General features: G+C 40.9%; 1 protein-coding gene across 2 annotated transcripts in view; it reads left to right on the top strand.

The window, feature by feature from the left end:
• Positions 1-21575, top strand: part of atp6v1h (ATPase H+ transporting V1 subunit H) — a 113863-nt gene that overhangs the window by 20095 nt on the left and 72193 nt on the right. For both annotated transcript variants that reach the window (XM_067979974.1, XM_067979980.1), the window contains exons 4-5: positions 6731-6820; positions 17337-17450. In XM_067979974.1, coding sequence (XP_067836075.1) covers positions 6731-6820; positions 17337-17450 — 204 coding nt within the window. The remainder of the gene's footprint in view (positions 1-6730; positions 6821-17336; positions 17451-21575) is intronic.

Genomic DNA, 21575 nt, shown 5'->3' with positions numbered 1-21575 from the left:
CAGGCTAGTAGTTCCCTGTTTTCTCTCTCCCTCCTTTGCTAAATAGTGGGGTTACATTTGCTACCCTCCAATTTGCAGGAACCATTCCAGAATCTATAGAATTTTGGAAGATGACGACCAATGCATCCACTATCTCTATACCCACCTCTTTCAAAGCCCTGGGATGCAGATCATCAGGTCCTTCGCATTTATCAACTTTCAGTCCCATTAATTTCTCTAGTACTATTTTTTTACTAATACTAATTTCTTTCAGTTCCTCATTCTCGCCAGCCCCTTGGTTCTCTAGTGTTTCTGGGAGGTTTTCCATGAAGACAGACGCAAAGTATTTGTTTAATTTCTCTGCTATTTCCTTATTCCCCATTATAAATTCTCCCGTCTCCGTCTGTAAGGGACCCAGTTTGCTAGTCTTTTCCTTTTTACATACCTATAGAAGCTTTTACAGTCCATTTTTATGTTTCTTGCTAGTTTACTCTCGTTCTATTTTCCCTTTCTTTATCAATTTCTTGGTCCTCCTTTGCTGAATTCTAAAATGCTCCCAATCCTCAGCTTACAGCTTTTTCTGGCAACTTTATGTGCCTCTTCCTTTGATTTAATACTATCTTTAATTCCTCTTGTTAGCCACGGTTGGATCACTTTTCCTGTTGAGTTTTTGTGCCTTAAAGAAATATGTATTTGTTGCAAATTACGTATTAATTCTTTAAATGCTAGCCATTGCCTGTCTACCATCATACCTTTTTAATGTAGTTCCCCAATCAACCACAGCCAACTTGTGCCTCATACCTTTGTAGGTTCCTTTGTTTAGATTTAAGACCCTAGTTTCGGATTGAACTATATCACTTTCAAACTTAATGAAGAATTCAATCATATTATGGTCACTCTTCCCTAAGGGCTTCTTTACAAAAAGATTATTAATTAACCCTTTCTCATTGCACAACACTAGATCTGAAATAGCCTGTTCCCTAGTTGGTTCCTCAAAACACTGATCTAGAAAACTATCTTGTGTACGTTCCAGGAATCCGTCCTCCACGGTATTGTGCTAATTTGGTTTGCCCAATCTATATGTAGATTAAAGTCCCCCATGATTACTGTACTACCCTTGTTACATGCACTTCTAATTTCCTGCTTTATACTGTGTCCTACATTACCACTACTGTTTGGCCTATAAACAACTCCCACCAATGTTTTCTGCCTCTTGTTTCTTAACTCTACGCAAACTGATCCTACATCTAGATCTTCTGAGCCAAGATCCTTTCTCACTATTGTACTGATATCATCCTTTATCAACAGTGCTATTCCATGTCCTTTTCCTTTTTGCCTGACCTTCCTAAATGTCGAATATCCTTGAATATTCAGTTCCCAGCCTTGGTTACCCTGCAGCCATGTCTCCATAATGGCAATTAGATCATACCCATTTACTTCTATTTGTGTCGTCAATTCATCTGCCTTGTTGCGAATGCTGTGTGCATTCAGATAAAGTGCCTTTAATTTTGCTTTTTTAACATTTTTTCTTCTTTTGACCTTATTTGCTGCTGACTTTGGCTTCCGTTCTTTCCAATTTCACTTCCTACTTTTCTGCCTTCCACTTCCAGCTTTGTTACTCTCCCTTCTGAATCTCCTCTCAGGTTCCCATCCCTCTGCCAAGTTAGTTTAAACCCTCCCCAATAGCACTAGCAAACCTCCCCACAAGGATATTGGTCCCGGCCCTGTTGAGGTGCAGCCCGTCTGCTTGTACTGGTCCTACCTCCCCCAGAACAGGTCCCAATGCCCAAGGAATCTAAAGCCCTCCCTCCTGCACCATCTCTCCAACCATGCATTCATCTGCTCTATCCTCCTATTTCTATACTCACAAGCATGTGGCACTGGGAGTGATCCGGAGATTACTACCTTTTGAAGTCCTGCTTGTTAATCTCTTTCCTAACTCCTTAAACTGTGCCTGCAGGACCTCATCCCTCTTTCTACCTATATCGTTAGTACCGATATGGGCCACGATCTCTGGCTATTCACCACCCCCCACCCCCCCCCCCCCCCCAAACCCCCAGAATGTTCTGCAGCTGTTCAATAACATCCTTGACCCTGGCACCAGGGAGGCAACATAACATCCTGGAATCACATCTGTGGCTGCAGAAACACCTGTCTACTCCCCTAACTATGGAATCTCCTATCGCTGTTGCTCTCCTGACCTATCTCCTCCCGCCCTGTTACAGCTGGGCAACCCTTGGTGCTATGGTCTTGGCTCTGGCTGCGCTCCGTAGGGGAACCCTCTCCCTCACCAGTATTCAAAACTGAATACTGGTTGGAGAACGAGATGCCCCTCAGGGGACTCCTGCACTACCTGCCTGCTCTCCTTGTTTGTCTGGTGGTCACCCAGTCCCCCTCTGGCTGCCCTCTCAAGATGCGGGGTGACCACCTCCTGTAACGTGCTATCCACGTAGCTCTCAACCTCGCGGATGCACTGCAATGACGCCAGCTGTTGCTTGAGCTCTTCCAGCTGGCGCCACTTCTCGCACCTGTGATTGTCCAGGACACAGGAAGCATCCTGGAATTTCCACATGGCAGATTTGTGTACGCCCCCAGATGTCTCTGTTCCTGCACTCCCTTCAAAAATTGTACCATTTAGTTTATATTGCCTCTCCTCATTCTTCCTACCAAAATGTATCACTTCACACTTCTCTGCATTAAATTTCATCTGCCATGTGTCTGCCCATTTCACCAGTCTGTCTATGTCCTCCTAAAGTCTATTACTATCCTCCACATTGTTCACTACATTTCTGAGTTTTGTGTTACCTGCAAACTTTGAAATTATACCCTGTATACCCAAGTCCAGGTTATTACTATATATCAAAAAGAGCAGTGGTCCTAATACTGAGTAAGAGAAAAAAACAACCGTTCACCACTACTCTTTGCTTTCCGTCCCTTAGCCAATTTTGTACCAATGCTGCCACTGTCCCTTTGAGCTTTAATTTTGCTAACAGGTCTATTATGTGGTACTTTATCAAATGCTTTTTGAAAGTCCATATACACAACATCATCGGTACTACCTTCAGCCCTCTCTGCTACTTCATCAAAGAGCACAATCAAGTTAGTCAAACACAATTTTCTTATAACATCAGTGCTGACTTTCATTTATTACCCCATATTTTTCCAAGTGCCAATTAATTTTGTCCTGGATTATTCTCTTTAAAAGTTTCCCCACCAATGACGTTAGGCTGACTGGCCTGTAATTGCTGGGTTTATCACTGTCCCCTTTTTTTGAACAGGGGTGTAACATTTGCAATCCCCCAGTCCTCTGGCACTGTTTCCATGTCTAAGGAGGATTGGAAGATTGTGGCCAGAGCCTCCACAATTTCCACCCTTACTTCCCTCACTAACCTAGGATGCATCCCATCTGGACTGGATGACTTTTCTACTTTGAGTACTGGCAATTTTCTAAGCACTTCCCCTTTGTCTATTTTTATCCTATCCAATATCGCCACAACCTCCTTTACTGCTACAATGGCAGCATCCTCCTTCTCTAGTGAAGACAGATGCAAAGTATTTATTTAGTGCCTCAGCCATGGCCTCTGCCTCCACAAGAAGATCTCCTTTTTTTGACTCTAATCGGTCCCACCCTTCCTTTGACTACTCTTTTACTATTTATGTGTTTATAAAAGACTTCCGGGTTCCCTTTTATGTTAGGCATTAATCTATTCTCATACTCTCTCTTTGTCCTACTTATTTCCTTTTTTAGATCTCTGTACTTTCTGTATTCAGCTTGGTTCTCTGCTGTATTATGAACTGTTCATTTGTCATAAGCCTCCTTTTTCTGTTTCATTTCAGTCACTATATTTTTAGTCATCCAGCGAGGTCTATCTTTGGATGCCTTTCATTTCCCCCTTGTGGGAATGTCTCTACACTGTACCCGAACCATCTCCTTGAAGGCCTCCTCTGGTTAAATTACTGATTTTTGCTTACCAATTTTTGATTCCAATCCACTTGGACAAGATCCCTTTTTAACGCACTGAAATTAACCCTCCTCCAGTTAAGTATTTTCACATTTGATTGTTCCTTGTCCTTTTCCATAACTACTCTACGCCTAATATTATTATCACCGTTCCCCAAATGCTCCTCCACTGAAACATGCTCCACTTGCCCCACTTCGTTCCCCAGAACGAGATCCAGCACATCTTCCTTCCTCGTTGGGCTGCAAACATACTGTTCAAGAAAGTTCTCTTGTACACATTTCAAGAATTCCTCGCCCTCTTTGCCCTTTACATTGTTACTGTCCCAGTCTATGTTATAATAATTGAAATCCCCCATTATCACTTCTATAGTTGCATCTTTCTGTAATTTGTTTGCAAATTTGCTCCTCTATCTCCTTCCCACTGTAGTGTATACCCAGTAGTATAATAGCTCCTTTATTGTTCCTTAATTCTAATCAAGTAGATTCTGTATTTGATCCCTCAACTACATCATCCCTTTCCAGTGCTATATAATAGTTTCTTTGATCAATACTGCCACCTCTCCCTCCTTTCTTTCCTGAATATCCTGTAGCCAGGAAAATTAAGAACCCAACCCTCCACTTTGCCACTATATCATAGTCCCATGTGGAGACTTGTGCTTACAGCTCACCAATCTTATTTATCATGCTACGTGATTTTACTTACATGCACTCCAAACTCATTTTAGACTGCCTTGCATTTTGCCCCCTGCCTGATTGCTCCTATTTCTGAACTATTCTTTACGCTAGTTCTATTTATCCCTCCCAGTCCTCTCTGCACCTTGTTTCTCCTCTCTAATGCGTCATCCTGGTGCCCATCCCCTTGCTAAATTAGTTTAAACCCTCCCCCATAGCACTTGTTTACCTCCTCACGAGGACATTGGTCCAAGCTCTGTTCAGGTGCAACCTGTGTATCTTGAACAGATCCCTCCTGCCCTAGAACTGATCCCAGTGCTCCAGGAATCTGAAGTCCTGCCTTCTGCACCATTCCTCCAGCCATGCATTAACCTGTTTTATCCTACTATTCCAAAACTCTCTAGCGTGTGGCAATTGGAGTAATCCTGAGATTACTAACTTTTGAGGTCCTGCTTTTTAACTTGCGCCCTAGCTCCTGAAGCTCTGACTTCAGGACCTCGCTCCTTTTCCTTCAAATGTCATTGGTTACCACATGGACCACTACTTCTGGATATTCCCCCCCCCCCCCCCCCCCAAAATGTTCTGTGCACTCTGTGATATCCTTTACCCTGGCACCAGGGAGGCAACGTACCATGCGGGACTCGAGCCGGAGGTTGCAGAAATGCTTGCCTATCCCCCTGACTATCACATCCCCTATAGCAACTGCATTTCTTGTGCCCCCCTTGCAGCCAAGTCCCCCATGGTGCCGTGGATTTGCGCCTGACTGCACTCCCCTGAGATGCCAACACCCTCACTGGTATTCAACACTGTATACCAGTTTGTGAGTGCCACACTCCCAGGAGATTCCTGCACTGCCTGCCTGTTCCTTCTACTTTGTCTGGCGGTCACCCACTTGCTCTCTGCCTGAATGCTTCGTAGTTGCGGGGTAACCACCTCCTGAAACATGCTTTCCACGAAACCCTCAGCTTCCCGTATCTACCGTAGTGACCCCAGCTGCCCCTCAACCTCAAACTCTGAGCTTGAGCAGTTGGTGGCACTTCCTGCATATGTGGTTTTCCAGGATGCACAAAGTGTTTTGGAGTTCCCATGTGGCACAGGATGTACTTGTGATGGGCCTCAGCTATCCTGCCATGTTAGCTAACATTATTTAAACTGTTTCTTTAGCTTTAAGACTATTTACTGTTTAGCTAATACTAAAACACTAACCACTAAAAGCATCAACCAACCAGTAAAGACAATAACCACTAAGAACAATAACCACTGAAAAAACTAATCAATAAGCTAAATACTTACTGACTTACCCTTGGCACTCCTCCTTGTGCTGCAACGTCACTTTTTGATTTTTTTTTTCTTGTTTTTTTTTTGATTCTGCTCTCGAGCTGCTCTGTCCGTTTCACAGCTCTCTTTATATTCACCGGTTCTCCCACTCCGTTCTCTCCCAGATCAGTTTTTTAAAAATTCGTTCACGGGATGTGGGCGTCGCTGGCGAGGCCAGCATTTATTGCCCATCCCTAATTGCCCTCGAGAAGGTGGTGGTGAGCCGCCTTCTTGAACCGCTGCAGTCCGTGTGGTGACGGTTCTCCCACAGTGCTGTTAGGAAGGAAGTTCCAGGATTTTGACCCAGCGACAATGAAGGAACGGCGATATATTTCCAAGTCTTTATACTTATCTGGTCTCTTGCGTCGTCCATACACTGCAAAAGTAGGCTATACAAATACCATGTTCCTGGTTTACCTCTTTACCTTTGTTGACTTCAAAGTGTTAATGTGCATTATATCTGTTAATGGAAAAAAAAGTCATTTCTGAATTTCAAATTTTCATTTGTACTTCTTTAATTTACTGCAAGAAATAGCTATTTGATATTGTACCCTCTGTAGGTCGCAATATTGGGAAGAAATTCCAAGTTGTTCATAACTGAAGAACAGATTTGATTTGTGATTAGTGTTAATCCCAATGACACTGTGTAGTGAATTTACAAATGATCAATATTTTGGGTACATGTATATTTTTAAAGCTTTACAAATAAATGTGCCACTTCCACAATTTTTTGAAATCATTTAAAATTTTATGTGTAAAGGTTTAAAAATAAAAGCTTAGTCTGTACTATTTATTTTTTAGTGTGCCAGAACCTTTTTGAACTTAATGGCCCACATTTCCAAGGAGCAAACTGTGCAGTACATTCTGACCATGATTGATGACATGCTACAGGTATGTTTACTACTGCAGGGTATTTTCATTGTGTGACAGCATTTATTTTGAGCATTACATATTTGTTTCAGAGGCATTCTAATTTTATGTATAATTATGAATTTGACAACTTTGCAATGCATATGGTGAGCAATGACTTACTGACTGTAAAATGAATGGCTATTTAGCATTTAGTAAAATTATTAAAACAAAGGGATAAATTTTTGCCTTCAGCTCTCCAGGCACACAGCTTTTGAGAGTCAGGAATGAAATTTTAATGGATGGCATATCAAGGGCATGTGCCTGAATCCCTGATGTATGTTCCCTAGTGCTTGAAGCTCTGAGCTGGGATGATCTGAAAATGAAAATTTACCCTTATGGTTCTAGCCCAAATTTTATTATATTGAAATATTTTTTGCCCAAATCTCCTGAGTGATCTACTTTTAACATTTATTGAAGTTTTTAAAAAAAAAATCAGTTTTCTGCAGAATAATACAATTTCTGCTCAAGCTCAAAATTTCAACCATCCCAACTTACCTCTTTCAATTTTCTCCCTGCTTCTGCTGAACTCATCAGTGAATTATGATTCTATTAGAGTGGTAGCTTTTTGCACTTCGCTAAAATTCATGTGTGATCTCAGACAGAGCATGTGGGCAAGTTAGTCCAGCCCATCGTACAGAGCATCATAGCTGATCCTGTCCTTACCAGGCATCAATACATGTTCACTTTTCGAGCAAGGATCACTGGTTGTCAGTCACAAGGTACATAAGGATAAGGAAAGCCATTTAGTCTATCTCCGCTCATCTATCCATCCTATAAACCCACATCACAGAATTAAATGATTCCATAGTTTTTACTTCCACTACCATACCTAGGAGTATGTTGTTTGTGTTAATCTTTCTTTTTCTAAAGAACTTACACTCATGGTTTAATTTGTTGTAGTCCTCCAGGGTGACCTTCACTCTCAACTATCTTTTTTACCTCTAAGATCACCTCTCTATCAACCCTCATCAAGACTGGAAAAATCTATGTTCCTCCAGTCTTTTCTTTGCTAGGGATCAGTTTTATGTTTCTTCTTTAAACTGGGGCTTGAATATCTCGCTTGTCATCTTAGTGATCACAACTGGACACAGTACTGAAGGTGTGGGTTGAACAGAGAATAGTACAGTTGAGAATGGGAAGACTGACCATTTCTTTTTTAAATATACTTTCTGGCCTGGCATTCCTGAGGCCAATTTTAGAACCTCAATTCCAACTTGAGATCAATACAGATCAGGGATGGAACCTGGGACCTTCTAAGACCATACAGCTCAATAGCATGCCAGCCATTGCTTTTGATGAATCTAAATTTCAACAACTTTGTTTTTGCTCACCTCTTTTCCTTTCATAAGAACATAAGAAATAGGAGCAGGCCATACGGCTCCTCAAGCCTGCTCAGCCATTCAGTAAAATCATGGCTGATATTTGACCTCAACTCCACTTTCCCACTCATTCCCCATACCCCTTGATTCCCTTAGAGTCCAAAAACCTATTGATCTCAATCTTGAATATGCTCAATGACTGAGCATCCACAGCCCTTTGGGATAATTCCAAAAATTCATGACCCTCTGAGTGAAAAAGTTTCTCCTCATTTCACTCCTAAATGACTGACCCCTTATCCTGAGACTATGCCCCTTAGTTCCAGACTCTCCAGCCAGGGGAAACAGCCTCTCAGCATCGACCCTGTCAATCCCTCTTGGAATCCTATATTTCAATGAGATCTCCTCTCATTCTTCTAAACTCCAGGGAGTATAGGCCCATTCTACTCAATCTCTCCTCAGGACAACCCTCTCATCCCAGGAATCAATCTAGTGAACCTTTGTTGCACTGCGTCTAAGGCAAGTCTATCCTTCCTTAGGAAAGGAGACCAAAACTGTATGCGGTACTCCAGGTGTGGTCTCACCAAACCCTGTACAAATGCAGCAAGACTTCCTTACTCATGTACTTGAACCCCTTTGCAATAAAGGCCAACATACCATTTGCCTTCCTTATTGCTTGCTGTAGCTGCATGTTAACTTTCTGTGTTTCGTGCACAAGGACACCCAAGTCCCTCTGAACACGAACATTTAATAGTTTCTCACCATTTTAAAAAATATTCTGTTTTTCTGTTCTTCCTACCAAAATGAATAACCTTACATTTCCCCACATTATACTCCATCTGCCACCTTTTTGCCCACTCATTTAACCCGTCTATATTCCCTTACAGATTCTGTGTCGTCCTCACAGCTTACTTTCCCACCTAGCTTTGTATAATCAGCATACTTAGATACATCACACTTGGTCCCTTCATCTAGGTCATTAATATAGATTGTAAATAGCTGAGACCCAAGCACCGATCCTTGCGGCACCCCACTAATTGCAGCCTGCCAACCTGAAAATGACACTTTTATCCCTATTCTGTACTCTGCCCGTTAACCAATCCTCTATCCATGCTAATATATTGCCCTCAACCCCATGAACCCTTATCTTGTGTAACATCCTTTTGTGTGGCACCCTATCAAATGTCTTTTGAAAATTCAAATATACGATATCCACAAGTTCCCCTCTATCTACCCTGCTAGTTACATCCTCAAAAAAACTCTAAATAGATTTGTCAAACACGATTTCTGTTTCATGAAACCATGTTGACTCTACCTAATCATATTCTGATTTTCTAAGTGCCCTGTTACCACATCCTTAATAATGGATTCCAGCATTTTCCCAACGACTGATGTCAGGATAACTGGCCTGTAGTTCCCTTTATACTCTCTCCCTTCTTTCTTGAATAGTGGTGTTACATTTGCTACTTTCCAATCCACTGGGACCATTCTAGAATCTAGGAAGTTTTGGAAGATCACAGCCAATGCATCCACTATCTCTGCAGCCACGTCTTTTAGAACCCTAGGATTTAGGCCATCAGGTCCAGGAAATTTGTCAGCTTTTAGTCCCATTAATTTCTCCAGTGCTGTTTCTTTACTAATATTAATTACTTTAAGTTCCTCATTCTCATTAGACCTTTGGTTCCCCACTATTTCTGGTATGTTTTTTGTGTCTTCTACTGTGAAGATAGATACAAAATATTTGTTTAACGTCTCTGCCTTTTCCTTACTCCCCATTATAATTTCTTCTGTCTCAGCCTCTAAGGGACCCACGATTACTTTCGCTACTCTCTTCCTTTTTACATACTTGTAGAAGCTCTTACAATCTGTTTTTATATTTCTTGCTAGTTTACTCTCATTCTATTTTCTCCCCTTCATCAATTTATTGGTCATCCTTTGCTGGTTTCTAAAACTCTCCCAATCCTCAGGCATACTATTCTTCGCAACATTATAAGCCTCTTTTTTAATCTAATACTATCCTTAATTTCTTTAGTTAGCCGCAAATGGATCACTTTTCCCGTGGAGTTTTTATTCCTCAAATGAATGTATATTCATTGAGAATTATGAAATATTTCTTTAAATGTTCACTATTGCTTATTACTGTCATATCTTTTAATCTAATTTCCCAATCAACCGTAGCCAACTTGCCCCTCATACCTATGTAATTGGTTTTGTTTAAGTTTAAGACTTTAGTTTTGGACTTTAGTACATAGAATTTCACATTGAGTTCAAAAGTATCATATTATGATCACTCTGCCCAGAGGAACCCTTACTATGAGATTACTAATTAACCCTCTCATTACACAAGACAAGATCTAAAATAGTCTGTTCCCTGGTTGGTTCCACAACGTATTGTTGTAGGAAACTGTCTCGAATGCATTCCATGAACTCGTCCTTCAAACTACTTTTGCCAATTTGATTTGACCAGTCTATATGAAGATTAAAGTCCCCCACGATTTTGCATTACCTTTGTTACAAGCTTCTCTTATCTCTTGATTAATACTATGTCCAACAGTATAACCACCCTTAGGGGCCTTATAAACTACTCCCACCAGTGTTTTCTTCCCCATGTTGTTTCATAATTCCACATGTACTGATTTTACTTCCTGATCTTCTGAGCCAAGATTCTTTCTCACTACTGTCTTTATATCCTTCTTTATCATCAGGGCTACCCCCCCCCCCTTCCTTTTCATTTTGTCTGTCTTCTCAAAAAGCTAAGTATCCTGGAATATTTAGTTCCCAACTTTGGTCACCTTGCAACCACATCTCGGTAATAGCTACTAGATCAAACCCATTTATCTCTATTTGTGCCGTTAATTTGTCTGCCTTGTTATGAATGCTTTGTGCATTCAGATAAAGCGCCTTTAATTTGAACTTTTTACTATTTTTCTCTGATTTGACCTTATTCACTGATGCACTATTACCGTTAAGCTCTCAGTCCCTTCCTGATACACTCTGCTTATCTTTACCCAGTTCGCTACATTGCTCTTCAGATTTATAAATTTACCCTTGCCTGATCTCTTTCCCCCCCCACCCCCGGCCTTTAGTTTAACTAGGGCAGTAGATAGGGCTTTAATCAGTTCGCCGGGACATTGGTCCCAGCCTGGTTTAACTGGAGCCCATACTAATGGAACAGCTCCCTCTTTTCACAGCACTGGTGCCAGTGCTTCATGAATCAAAACCCTTGACTCCCACATCACTGAGCCATGCATTTAACACTTTGATCTGTTTGACCCAATGCCAATTTGCATGTGGCTCAGGTAGTAATTCAGAGGTTACCACCTTTTGAGGTTCTGCTTATTATTTTGGACCATAGCTCCTCATGCTCCCTCAGCAAAACCTCATTCCTAATGCTACCTCTGTCCTTAGTTACTATGTGGATCATGACCACTGGATCTTCCCCCTCATGCTCCAAGTTCTTCAGCCGCGAGGAGATATTCTTAACCCTGGCACCAGGCAGGCAAAGTAGCCTTCGGGACCCCTGGTCGCGGCTGCAGCGAGCAGTGTCTATCCCCTACCACTACCACGTTCCTTATTACTCCCCACCCCCCCCGCTCCCCTCCACGTGAATGCCCTTCTGTACCATGTTGCCGTGGTCAAATTGCCCATTCTCCCTGCAGTCTTTGTTCTCATCCACACGGGTAGAAAGTACCTTGTACCTGTTGGACAAGGGCAAATGCTGAGGCTCCTCTATCACTGCATCCTGGACCCCCATACCTGCCTGACTCCCAGTCACATCCTCCTGTCCCTGATCACTGACCAAATCTAAACTACTACCTAACCTAAGGGGTGGGACTGCCTCCTGGATCAACTCAGATAACTCTTCCAGCTCAACAAATCTGAGCCGAAGTTCCTCGAGTTGCAGACACTTACTGCAGATGTGGTTCCTTGGGATCCTGCTGATCTCCACCAACTCCCACATGCTCCCATTATGACACACCACCTGCCCTGCCATCCCTATTTAACCTTGCTCTAGTTTTTATTTCTTGATTTATTAGTATTAATTTAGTTCTAGATATAACACAATTACTTGAGATCTAGATTATATTTAATAGATGGATTTAGCTTGATTTCAGATTAATTTGTAGCTAATTAACCTTGTTTTTTGTAACTATTATTTCCTGAACTATTCATTATATATACCAGATTTTAATGAAATTCGGAATCCTTCAATGATAGTATCTCTATTTAGTTATACTTAATGTTGTCCCCTTAGATTTGATTCATTAATTAAACACTTAGCTTAATGATTAAACACTTAATTATATAATAAATTAAACATTTGGCTGTAATTCCTCGGCCACCGCTGCTCTGATGTCACTTTTTGAGATTCATAATTTTTTTTTAGATTTTTCTCCATTTGCTCTGCCGCGCTCCTCTCCGCCGCGTCTCCCGCGTGTTGCGCCGCTCCTCTCCGCCGTGTCTCCCGCACGTCAGTGATCCCCTGAAGATCTGGCTCAAGCCATGATCTGGTTTCATAGCTGCTAGCAGCCATCGGAAACGAATAGTATCTAAGACTCATGCTAAGGCTACTAAATAGGAAAGGCAAAGTTCTCACCTAATTGTGACATGGAGGAATATACTTTCTGGTACTGGCCACATTGGGCCCCCCATGTATTGTAGGATGATGCTGTTGTACCCTTCTTCTCTTCCCCCATCGAGGCTTCCATCGTCATACTCCTTGAACAGCTGGTAAAGCTCTTCCACACTTTAAATGCCAGAATGGCCCACTCCAGGAGTCCCTGTACTTGGGAGCCAAGCTTCTTCTCAGAATCTTGGAAAGACCCCCACATTTTATCTTTTAGGATTTGACCTATTCCCATCTCTGCCGTCCAACACAGAGTTTGAGTGGAACCACAAAAGCAACCCCCTTATTTTGGCCAAAATAAACAGGATGTTCAGGGTTCACCATTCATCTGCCGATGTGATACTGTGACTGCTGATTCATCGATTTCCAGATAATAAATCATTGAGAAGGTTACAGTCCAGAATACAGATCTGTCCTGGCAGCTGGCATCTTTGATCTCTGCTTTACAAGGGCATCTCTTTTACTAGCTACTTAGCCAGTCTCCAGCAGTGTGTGGAGGAGGAGCAACAAAATAAGAAGAAAGATTTATCTACCTCATAAGGCGGTCTTCATTCTTATATCCTCTACACATTGCATTCCCACCTGGCTGTTCTCCTGAGACCCTTATGGAGGATGCTTGCAGAATCTGTTCATCTCTGTGGATTCTAACAATTTTTCCGCAACTCACATTGGATTAACTAGTCTATAGTTACCCAGTTCATCCTTCTCTCCCTTCTTGAACAAGGTGTTATATATCCCTTTCCAGTCACTGGCCACTTTGCTTACAGCCTATCTAAGGAGATTTAAATATTGTGTTCAGAGCCTCTGTCTTCGCTCTGATTTCTTTCAGCAACCTAGGCATTATGGCTAGTGCCTTATCCACTTGGTATTCCGACCCAATTCCTTTTCTACAGTTATGTTTAACAATTCCATATCCTTCTCTAATAAATCTACACTGCTCCCTTCCACTGTCATTTGTAAAATAAAAACAGAGAAAATATTTATTATCTCTGCCATTCCTTTATACACCACAGCTAGACTTTCCTCTCCATCCTTGCACTGTTCTGTCTTGACTAACTTTTTTAAAAAACAAACTTTTTGTATGCTTATAAAAGCCTTTACTATTTCCTTTTATATTGTCTGCTAGTCTGCTACATAATTCACTTTTAGTTCTTCTCGCCTTCCATTTCACCTCTACTACACTTTCTATTTTCTTCCTGATTATCCTTAGTATTTTTAGCCTTGATTTTCTCACGTCTCCCTTTTAATTGTAGCCACAGAACTATGTTTTGGCGCACATTTTTTGTCTTGTATAGTAATATTTTGATTTTTGTATGCTATCCATCTCATTGAAGATTCTCCACTGTTGATCAGTCGTCCTATTTGCAACTTTCCTTCTCAGCTAATTTAGGCCATCCCCATTTCCCACTGAAGTTTACCATTTTGCAGACCAGCACCCATTGACTCTTTCTTTATTATCCTTTTCTGTTTTTACATTGAATCCAATTATGTTGTGGTCACTATTTCCCAGTTGTTCTCCTATTCTCACCAGCTATTTGCCCACTTTGTTTCCCAGGACTAAATCAAGCAATGCTTCTTTTGTTGCTGGATGAGAAATATAATGAACCATAATTTGCTGTCAAAATAACGGTGAGGCTAATGGCGAAGGGCAGATGCGCGGTTAAACCCAAATATCCAAAAGTTGCTGTCCGAGTTCCGCCGCTCCATTGTAAGCTTCGTGAAAATGGCGCACTCAGTCTGCCTCACCATTGAAATGCATTGAACGGCATGAAGTTGCTACATTAGCACAGTAGATACGAACTAAACTTACCACAGAAAGTTATCCATTTCAGTCTAAGTACCCTTTTAACGTTGTGATAAGTGTTAATTACTGCCAGTCAACTCCCCGGCACTGAGAATTAACTATTACAATTGTGGAGTCTCATTCCTTCAGGTTTTAATTGTTGGAGATTTTAAAAATGTAAAATTTAAAATTTTTACATTTTTTTATTTTTTCCTTGCTGTTTCTTTTTTTCTCTATTAATCCAGCCTTTCTTTCCCTCCCTTTATTTCTACTCCTGTACCTGATCTGACATTGAATTCACCCACTCTAATTTACACTTCCTTCTCAGTCCTTGTGCTGTTAATTTCACAATCCTTCACTCTGATTGTTTAAGGAGATACACAGTTGCTTTCCTTATGCACTCAGGTCCCAGATGCCCTGCTTCCCTGTGATTGTCATCAGCTCGCACTTTCAGCAACTTGCCATGCTAAAAATTTAAAAATCCACACATGCAAATACAAGTCTAACTAATGCAGATGCTGTTTGATGCCTTGCCACAGCACATTATGGCCCAATGATCCTGGATGCATTCTAAAAAGTGTCCCCCTCTTTGCGTTACCTTTATTCCAGTTTCTTTTTTGAGATAGAGATAGTTAAAATTACCCAGTGTTATTGCGCTGTTTGTGCATGTCCCTCTGAACTATCTGAAGATCTCATCCACTGTTGGTCTGTGATGCACACTGAGAATTGTGCTATCTCCCTTCCTAATTCTTAATTCAATATGGATTCTATCTTAATTCTATCTTAATTCAATCTTCCAGAACATCCTTGCATTCTGTTGCTGAAGAAATCATATTTTAAGAATGGCATGACAGAAACCCACAGGAAGTACTTAAGATTTAATATTGGTTGCAAAATATTGCTGTTGGGTCTGATATACCCTCTCCTGGGGTGTCACAGTAGGGGCAGCCTTTATGAGACTAGAACTACGTATGAACCCTGTATCTGGACAGCTGGTTAGTAAGAGTATTTTGTTGAGTAGGCAGAATCAGCAGACCCTGCCATGCTTGGGATATCTGGTATTTGTTGTGCCTTACACAAGACCAGTCCTGCATAGAAGCCCACTTCTAGAAGAAGGGTATCCTGCCTTGTTTTTTATTATTGGTGTTTAGGTTGTATATGGAGCATTACATTAGTGTTCTAAGCTAATGGTATCTGCCATCTTTGTGGTGCTAAATGTAAAGTTCATTATCATCTCTTCAGCTGAACTTTCTCACACATTGGTCCCTTATCTTGAGAAGTTATAGGTTGGAGGACTCAACATCCCTTCGCTTGTGGTCACTGAATTCCAATGCGTCAATGCTCGTCACTCCGATCTCCATCCCCTCTTTTCTCCACCTTCTATTCTCTTCCCTGTCTCTGATTTTTAGTGATCAATCCCACAAAACAAAATGCATTTACAAGGCTCACTGGAGGAGCTGTACAAAGATAGTTTAAATAAATATTTCAGGTAAAAATCTGACATTGCACACATTGGCAAGGCAGCCAGTGACTCTTGTATTAGGTAGTTGGCTGCAAAAAGATCAAATATATTAGTGCATAATCCACAGTATTACATTTGCAAATCAAATAAAGATAAAAGCTGTTTTATAAGACCAGCAATGGTACTTGTAGGCTTGCCACACACTTCAAAATCTGCTAAAGAGCTGTGGCACTGGACATAGTTGAGATTGACAATACTAAAACTGCTCTGAAAATTAGACATTTACTGTATACTTGTAGACCTCTCCATAGCATTGCATGTAAAAGATAACATCGGGTCCACAGATTTGAAATGTCTAAATCAAATTTCATATTTTTAAATGTATTCTGGGATTTGTTTTTTTACTGGTGCTTTGGCAATTGAATTTAATAACTCTGTCCATTATTCTATTAAAAATTTAAATGAGTGCCCTTTTATATTTTTATATGTATCCCTTTCATATGTATTTCATTGTGATGCTGTACCATTTTTAAAGTTGAGAATACACAGCACGATGGTATGGAAGATGCACCAACTGAAGGTAGATATTTGATATTTAGCAGTGCTGGAAAAGGGAAATAGGGTATAGCTGCAGTCCTGAGCTTTGGTAACACTGGAGAATTGTCCTGGAGTTTGGGCAGAATTGGGGTGGGGTCTTGGTGTTTGACAGTACTGGAGTGGGATGCTGGTGTTGGTCAGCATGGGGAGATTCTTTGATCTAGCATTAGTGTGGAAGGGCGTATATAATAGAATCATAGAATGATACAGCACAAAAGAAGGCCATGCAGCCCATTGTGCCTGCGCTGGCTCTTTGAAAAAACTATCTAATTAGTCTCATTCCCCTCCCTTTTTTCCATAGCCCTGCAAAATTTTTTCCAAGTATTTATCCAGTTCCCTTTTGGAAGTTATTATTGAATCTACTTCCACCACCCTTTCAGGCAATGCATTCCAGATCATAACCTGCTTTGTAAAAAAAAAAATTCTCATCTCCCCCTGGTTCTTTTGCTAATGACTTTAAATCTGTGTCCTCTGGTTACCAACCCTTCTGCCACTGGAAACAGTTTCTCCTTTTATCTATAAAACTGAGATTAAAGTGTAAATTGCTAACTTTTCAGCTGTGTGTATTGCAAGTTCATGTTTATATTTTAGTACTAAGGAAAATGTACAGGGTCAAATCATAAAATTTTAATTTTAGCTTTCTGAGACTGAGTAAATGTTTTATGATATGTATGTATTAATGTTATAAATAGAGTGTTTGCTTAAAACAGGAAAACCACCAACGAGTCAACATTTTCTTTGATTATGCCAAAAGAACCAAGAATACTGCCTGGTCCTACTTTTTGCCAATGTTAAATCGACAGGATCTATTTACTGTTCATATGGTGAGTAAAGAGTGTTGTGTTGAGATGTGACTGCTTTAAAAAAAAATTGCTCCCAAGTAACAATACAGAGGATTAAGAACTTTGTATTTACTAGTTGGACCTCCTATCTCATGAATTTATATGGATTGAGCTTTTATATCTCCCTGCTGCTGTAAGATGGCGTGTCGAAGTGGAGTCCTTGCAATACCCCAGCTTACTCCCTCTGCCTCAAAGCTCTTCTTCATTCAAGCATCAAACACAAACTGTAAGGACTTGGCCAAACTTGATTGGTTTTGAGAAATCACATGCTAAGCGCGGTCATGAAACTTTTATTCACAATATTATGGTAGGTGGTGACAGCTGTGATATCCTGCCTGGTATGAAGTCCCATTATCACTGCAGAAGCCCTGCTTAATTTTTCTCATTACTCTTAGGAAGGTTCTCTGCTCCTAGAATTGAAATGTCCTAATTTTTATTGACTGGTCCTGTGGCTTGTATTTTAAAGAGGTTAATAATATTTAGTGACTGTTAATGTTTCTAGTTTTTTTTAGCTTTTTTTTAGTTATGTTTCCTTTTAGTTTTAGACTCCACACATGGGCCTAAATTTTAACCCGGAAGAACGGGTGGGTTGGGGGGGGGGCAGTAAAAATTTAAAACTGGACCCTAACCCACCTCCAACCTGCCCACTTCCGGTTTTAGCGGAGGCGGGATTAGGGGTGCGCGACCAACCCGCTTTCAGGAGGTGGGTCGATCACTGGAAGCTTTCAAAGAGGCTGCGAGCCTCCATTTTTATAGTTTTTTTTTTAAGCCATGGGAGTTGGGATTCCCGGGCCTTCTGCTTCACACCTCGTGAGAGGAGGCGCTAAGGCCCAAAGCAGTAGGTAAGTGCCTTTGTCGCAGGGCTTGTGGGCCCTCTCCGACCTCTGACCCCCATCCGCTTCCTGCCTCTTCTCCCATTCAATTGACAGCCGGTCTTTCGGGTTTCCCATCAGGAATTTCCCCCCTGCCCTATTCCCGATTCAGTGTTGAAATTTAGGCCATCGGAACTCAGCTTGGGCTAATCTGAATCATTTTCACATCGTTCACCTGACGAAGGAGGACGCCTCCGAAAGCTTGTGAATTTAAAATAAAATTGCTGGACTATAACTTGGTGTTGTAAAATTGTTTACAATAATCTGAATCTGTTAGAGTTAGTGCAGCTGCCCAAGCTTATAAGGGAAAATCTGGCCATCTGGCACAAAATTGCTATTTTATTCAAAACATGGGGGGTGGGGAGAAGAAAGTAGCTCTTGATATTAACTGGTTTAAATAAATGTAGAGCAAAAATATCTAAGATACTGAGGCAATTCATGGAAGGGGGAGGAGGGTTTTTGGGTATTTTGCCTGTTGTACCTCAGCTTAGTTCCTTGGATTGAAAGTTCTTTACAAGCTGAGTTCCTTGGATGCTGACATTTGTCAAAAAAAGCACAAATATAAGCTGCTTTTATATTGTCCTAAAACCCATGCTGATGGCACTGGCTCCCAATGTGCATCTTGTGCTGCTAGCTGCAGTTTGAAAGTAAGCTTGCAGGGATTCACTAAGATCAGTTACTGGAAAGACCTGTTTTTCACCTGCCACCATTTCATTCTCTGTTTCAGAGGGACATGAAAATTGCCCAAATTTCCCTTGGCTTTGCAAGCCAAGTTGTCAGCCCAGAATATGTCACAGTTCAATCAAAAAACAAAACTGAGAGGTTTTTCTCCTGGTAGTGCACCTGGACTCTTAATTCTTAGTCAAAAGTGCCATAGGCAATCTTCTTCTGGTTACTCCAAAACAGAAGAAGCAGGATTATGGGAGTTAGCTAGTCAACGAATACAATCCCCTACCCACAGAGAGGAGATGGAATTCAGTTGACAGTTCAGTCCAGCTGCTCCACCACCATTTAAATCTGCAAATCAAACAAAACACAAAGGAAATAAAACCTCTTCAATTTTACTGATTAGAGCATGATACATTGAAAGTAAACACTCCTCTGATCAACCGGGGATGCTGTTCAGTACTTTGGCAGCAGATAAAGTAAACTTTTTAATTAATCTAGAAATTAAAACAGAAAATGCTGGAAACACTCAGCAGGTTATGCAGCATCTGTGGACAGAACAAACAACTTGATGTTTCGAGTGTGCGGATCCTTTGTCAAGTCGATTTTGTCTCTTCTTTCCACAGATACCTAACCTGCTGAGTTATTTATAGCATTTTCTGTTTTTGTTTCAGATTTCCAACATCCTCAGTAATTTGCTTTTTGTTCCTAGGCTAAGTCTAAGTAATCTTAGTCGTGCACTGAAGACATTAGGCTCTCTGGAATATTCTCAGAGAAGGTATGCCCATTAGCAACACAGACTGCCATTTGAGAAGCCCTGAAATCCCGTTGTACATTTTCTTTAATTCTTCAATTGATCGGCATCCTCCATATGCCATGATTCCTCCCAACCATCTCCTTAAGTCCTGTTAAATTAGGCTTGGTTTGGGCTTTCAAGAAGTTGGTAGAAATTAGCTTGAAGGCACAAATAAATTAGCGTATGAAGTGGGAGCAGGAGATCACATGGTTTCCCCAGAACAATGCAAGCTTGGTCAAATTCCTGTCATTCAAAGGTTATTCAGCTTTCTCTGTGAGCTAATGGCCTATATCTCCCTCTTTCCCTCTCGTATTTTAGTTCAGAATTCCTCCTCTTCACTCCACAGTTGTATTAAGACGTCATTTGGAGAAAATTGAAATTATGGAGCAAGGTTGTATGTAATCTGGTTGTCTATTTTTGTTGTACATCTGTCAAATGGGAACCATTACTACACAACCAGAATCATAGCATGCGGAGGATGCCTATCAATTGAAGAATTAAAGAAAACATACAACGGGATTTCAGGGCTTCTCAAATGGCAGTCTGTGTTGCTAATGGGCATACCTTCTCTGAGAATGTTCCAGAGAGCCTAATGTCTTCAGTGCACGATTAAGATTACTTAGACTTAGCCGAGGAACAAAAAGCAAATTACCGAGGATGTTGGAAATCTGAAATAAAAACAGAAAATGCTATAAATAACTCAGCAGGTTAGGCATTTTTATACATGTCTTCACATAGTTAAGAATCTGTTTTCTATGTGATTCTCAAACAACTGCTGGAGTTCCTTTTTGTCAGAAAATAGTCTGTCTCAACTGATACCAAGAAACAATGTTGAAAAGTTTCAAGAAACACCATAAAATTGGGGAGTATCTGTAAAGGGGCAATCCAAACAAAGGTACATGTCCTTTGGTAAAGTAAATTAACCTTTTGACCTGAGGTGCATTTACCCCGAGGACAAAACAACCCTAACAGGTAGATCAGCAGTGATGTAGAAAGATGAAGAAACCTGCCGTTTCTGATCCTTCCCCAGCCACTCAGTAGTTGGAAAAGGAAGGAAGAGAGACATCTGTTTCCCAACAAACAGCTATAGATCTTGTTGAATGTGCAGGTGGCAGAGATAGTTAGGCAGGTGATGCTTTCCACTTCACTGGTCCCCTCCAGATTTAGATGGGTCATTATCTTAATGCCAACGATTTGCAGAAAAGGGATCTGATGAGTAATGAATACAGAACCTTCTGTTCACAGGGGCTACAAAAGAGCTTTTTTCAGTGCAGGAAACTTTGTAGACTCAAGTACAGGAAAATTGTGATCTATCTGGGGTCTCTCAGCTGTAAACACCTTCATTTTATAGGGCAATTTCAAAATAGCTACTCCCTTGCAAATCAAGAAATGCATCTCGAAGACTGATTAATTGTTTATCTAAATGATGTGTACTTTTACATGGGATTAGGGAAACTGATAGCAGTTACCTTAGATTCAACATCGGTGGGGTGAATTACCAGTACTGCTGTTCACACTGACTTTAGCTCTCAGAATCTATCAAGTGGCAGCTAAGAAAGAACTTGCATTTATATAGCATCTTTCATGTCCTCCGATTCCTCCAAGCACTTCACAGCCAATGAGTTACTTTTGAACTGTAACCGCGGTTGTTATAAAAGCAAACAGCAGCCAATTTGCACACAGCAAAGTCCCACAAACAATAAGGTGAATAACCAATTAATCTAAGTTGGTGGTTGGTATTGGTTGAGGAATAAATATCAGTCATGAAAGACT

The sequence above is a fragment of the Heptranchias perlo genome, chromosome 3, assembly GCF_035084215.1.
Source record: "Heptranchias perlo isolate sHepPer1 chromosome 3, sHepPer1.hap1, whole genome shotgun sequence".
NCBI classification, from domain to species: Eukaryota; Metazoa; Chordata; class Chondrichthyes; order Hexanchiformes; family Hexanchidae; genus Heptranchias; species Heptranchias perlo.
The sequence above is the reverse complement of the archived record's forward strand: the minus strand, read 5'-3'. Positions and strand labels throughout refer to the sequence as shown.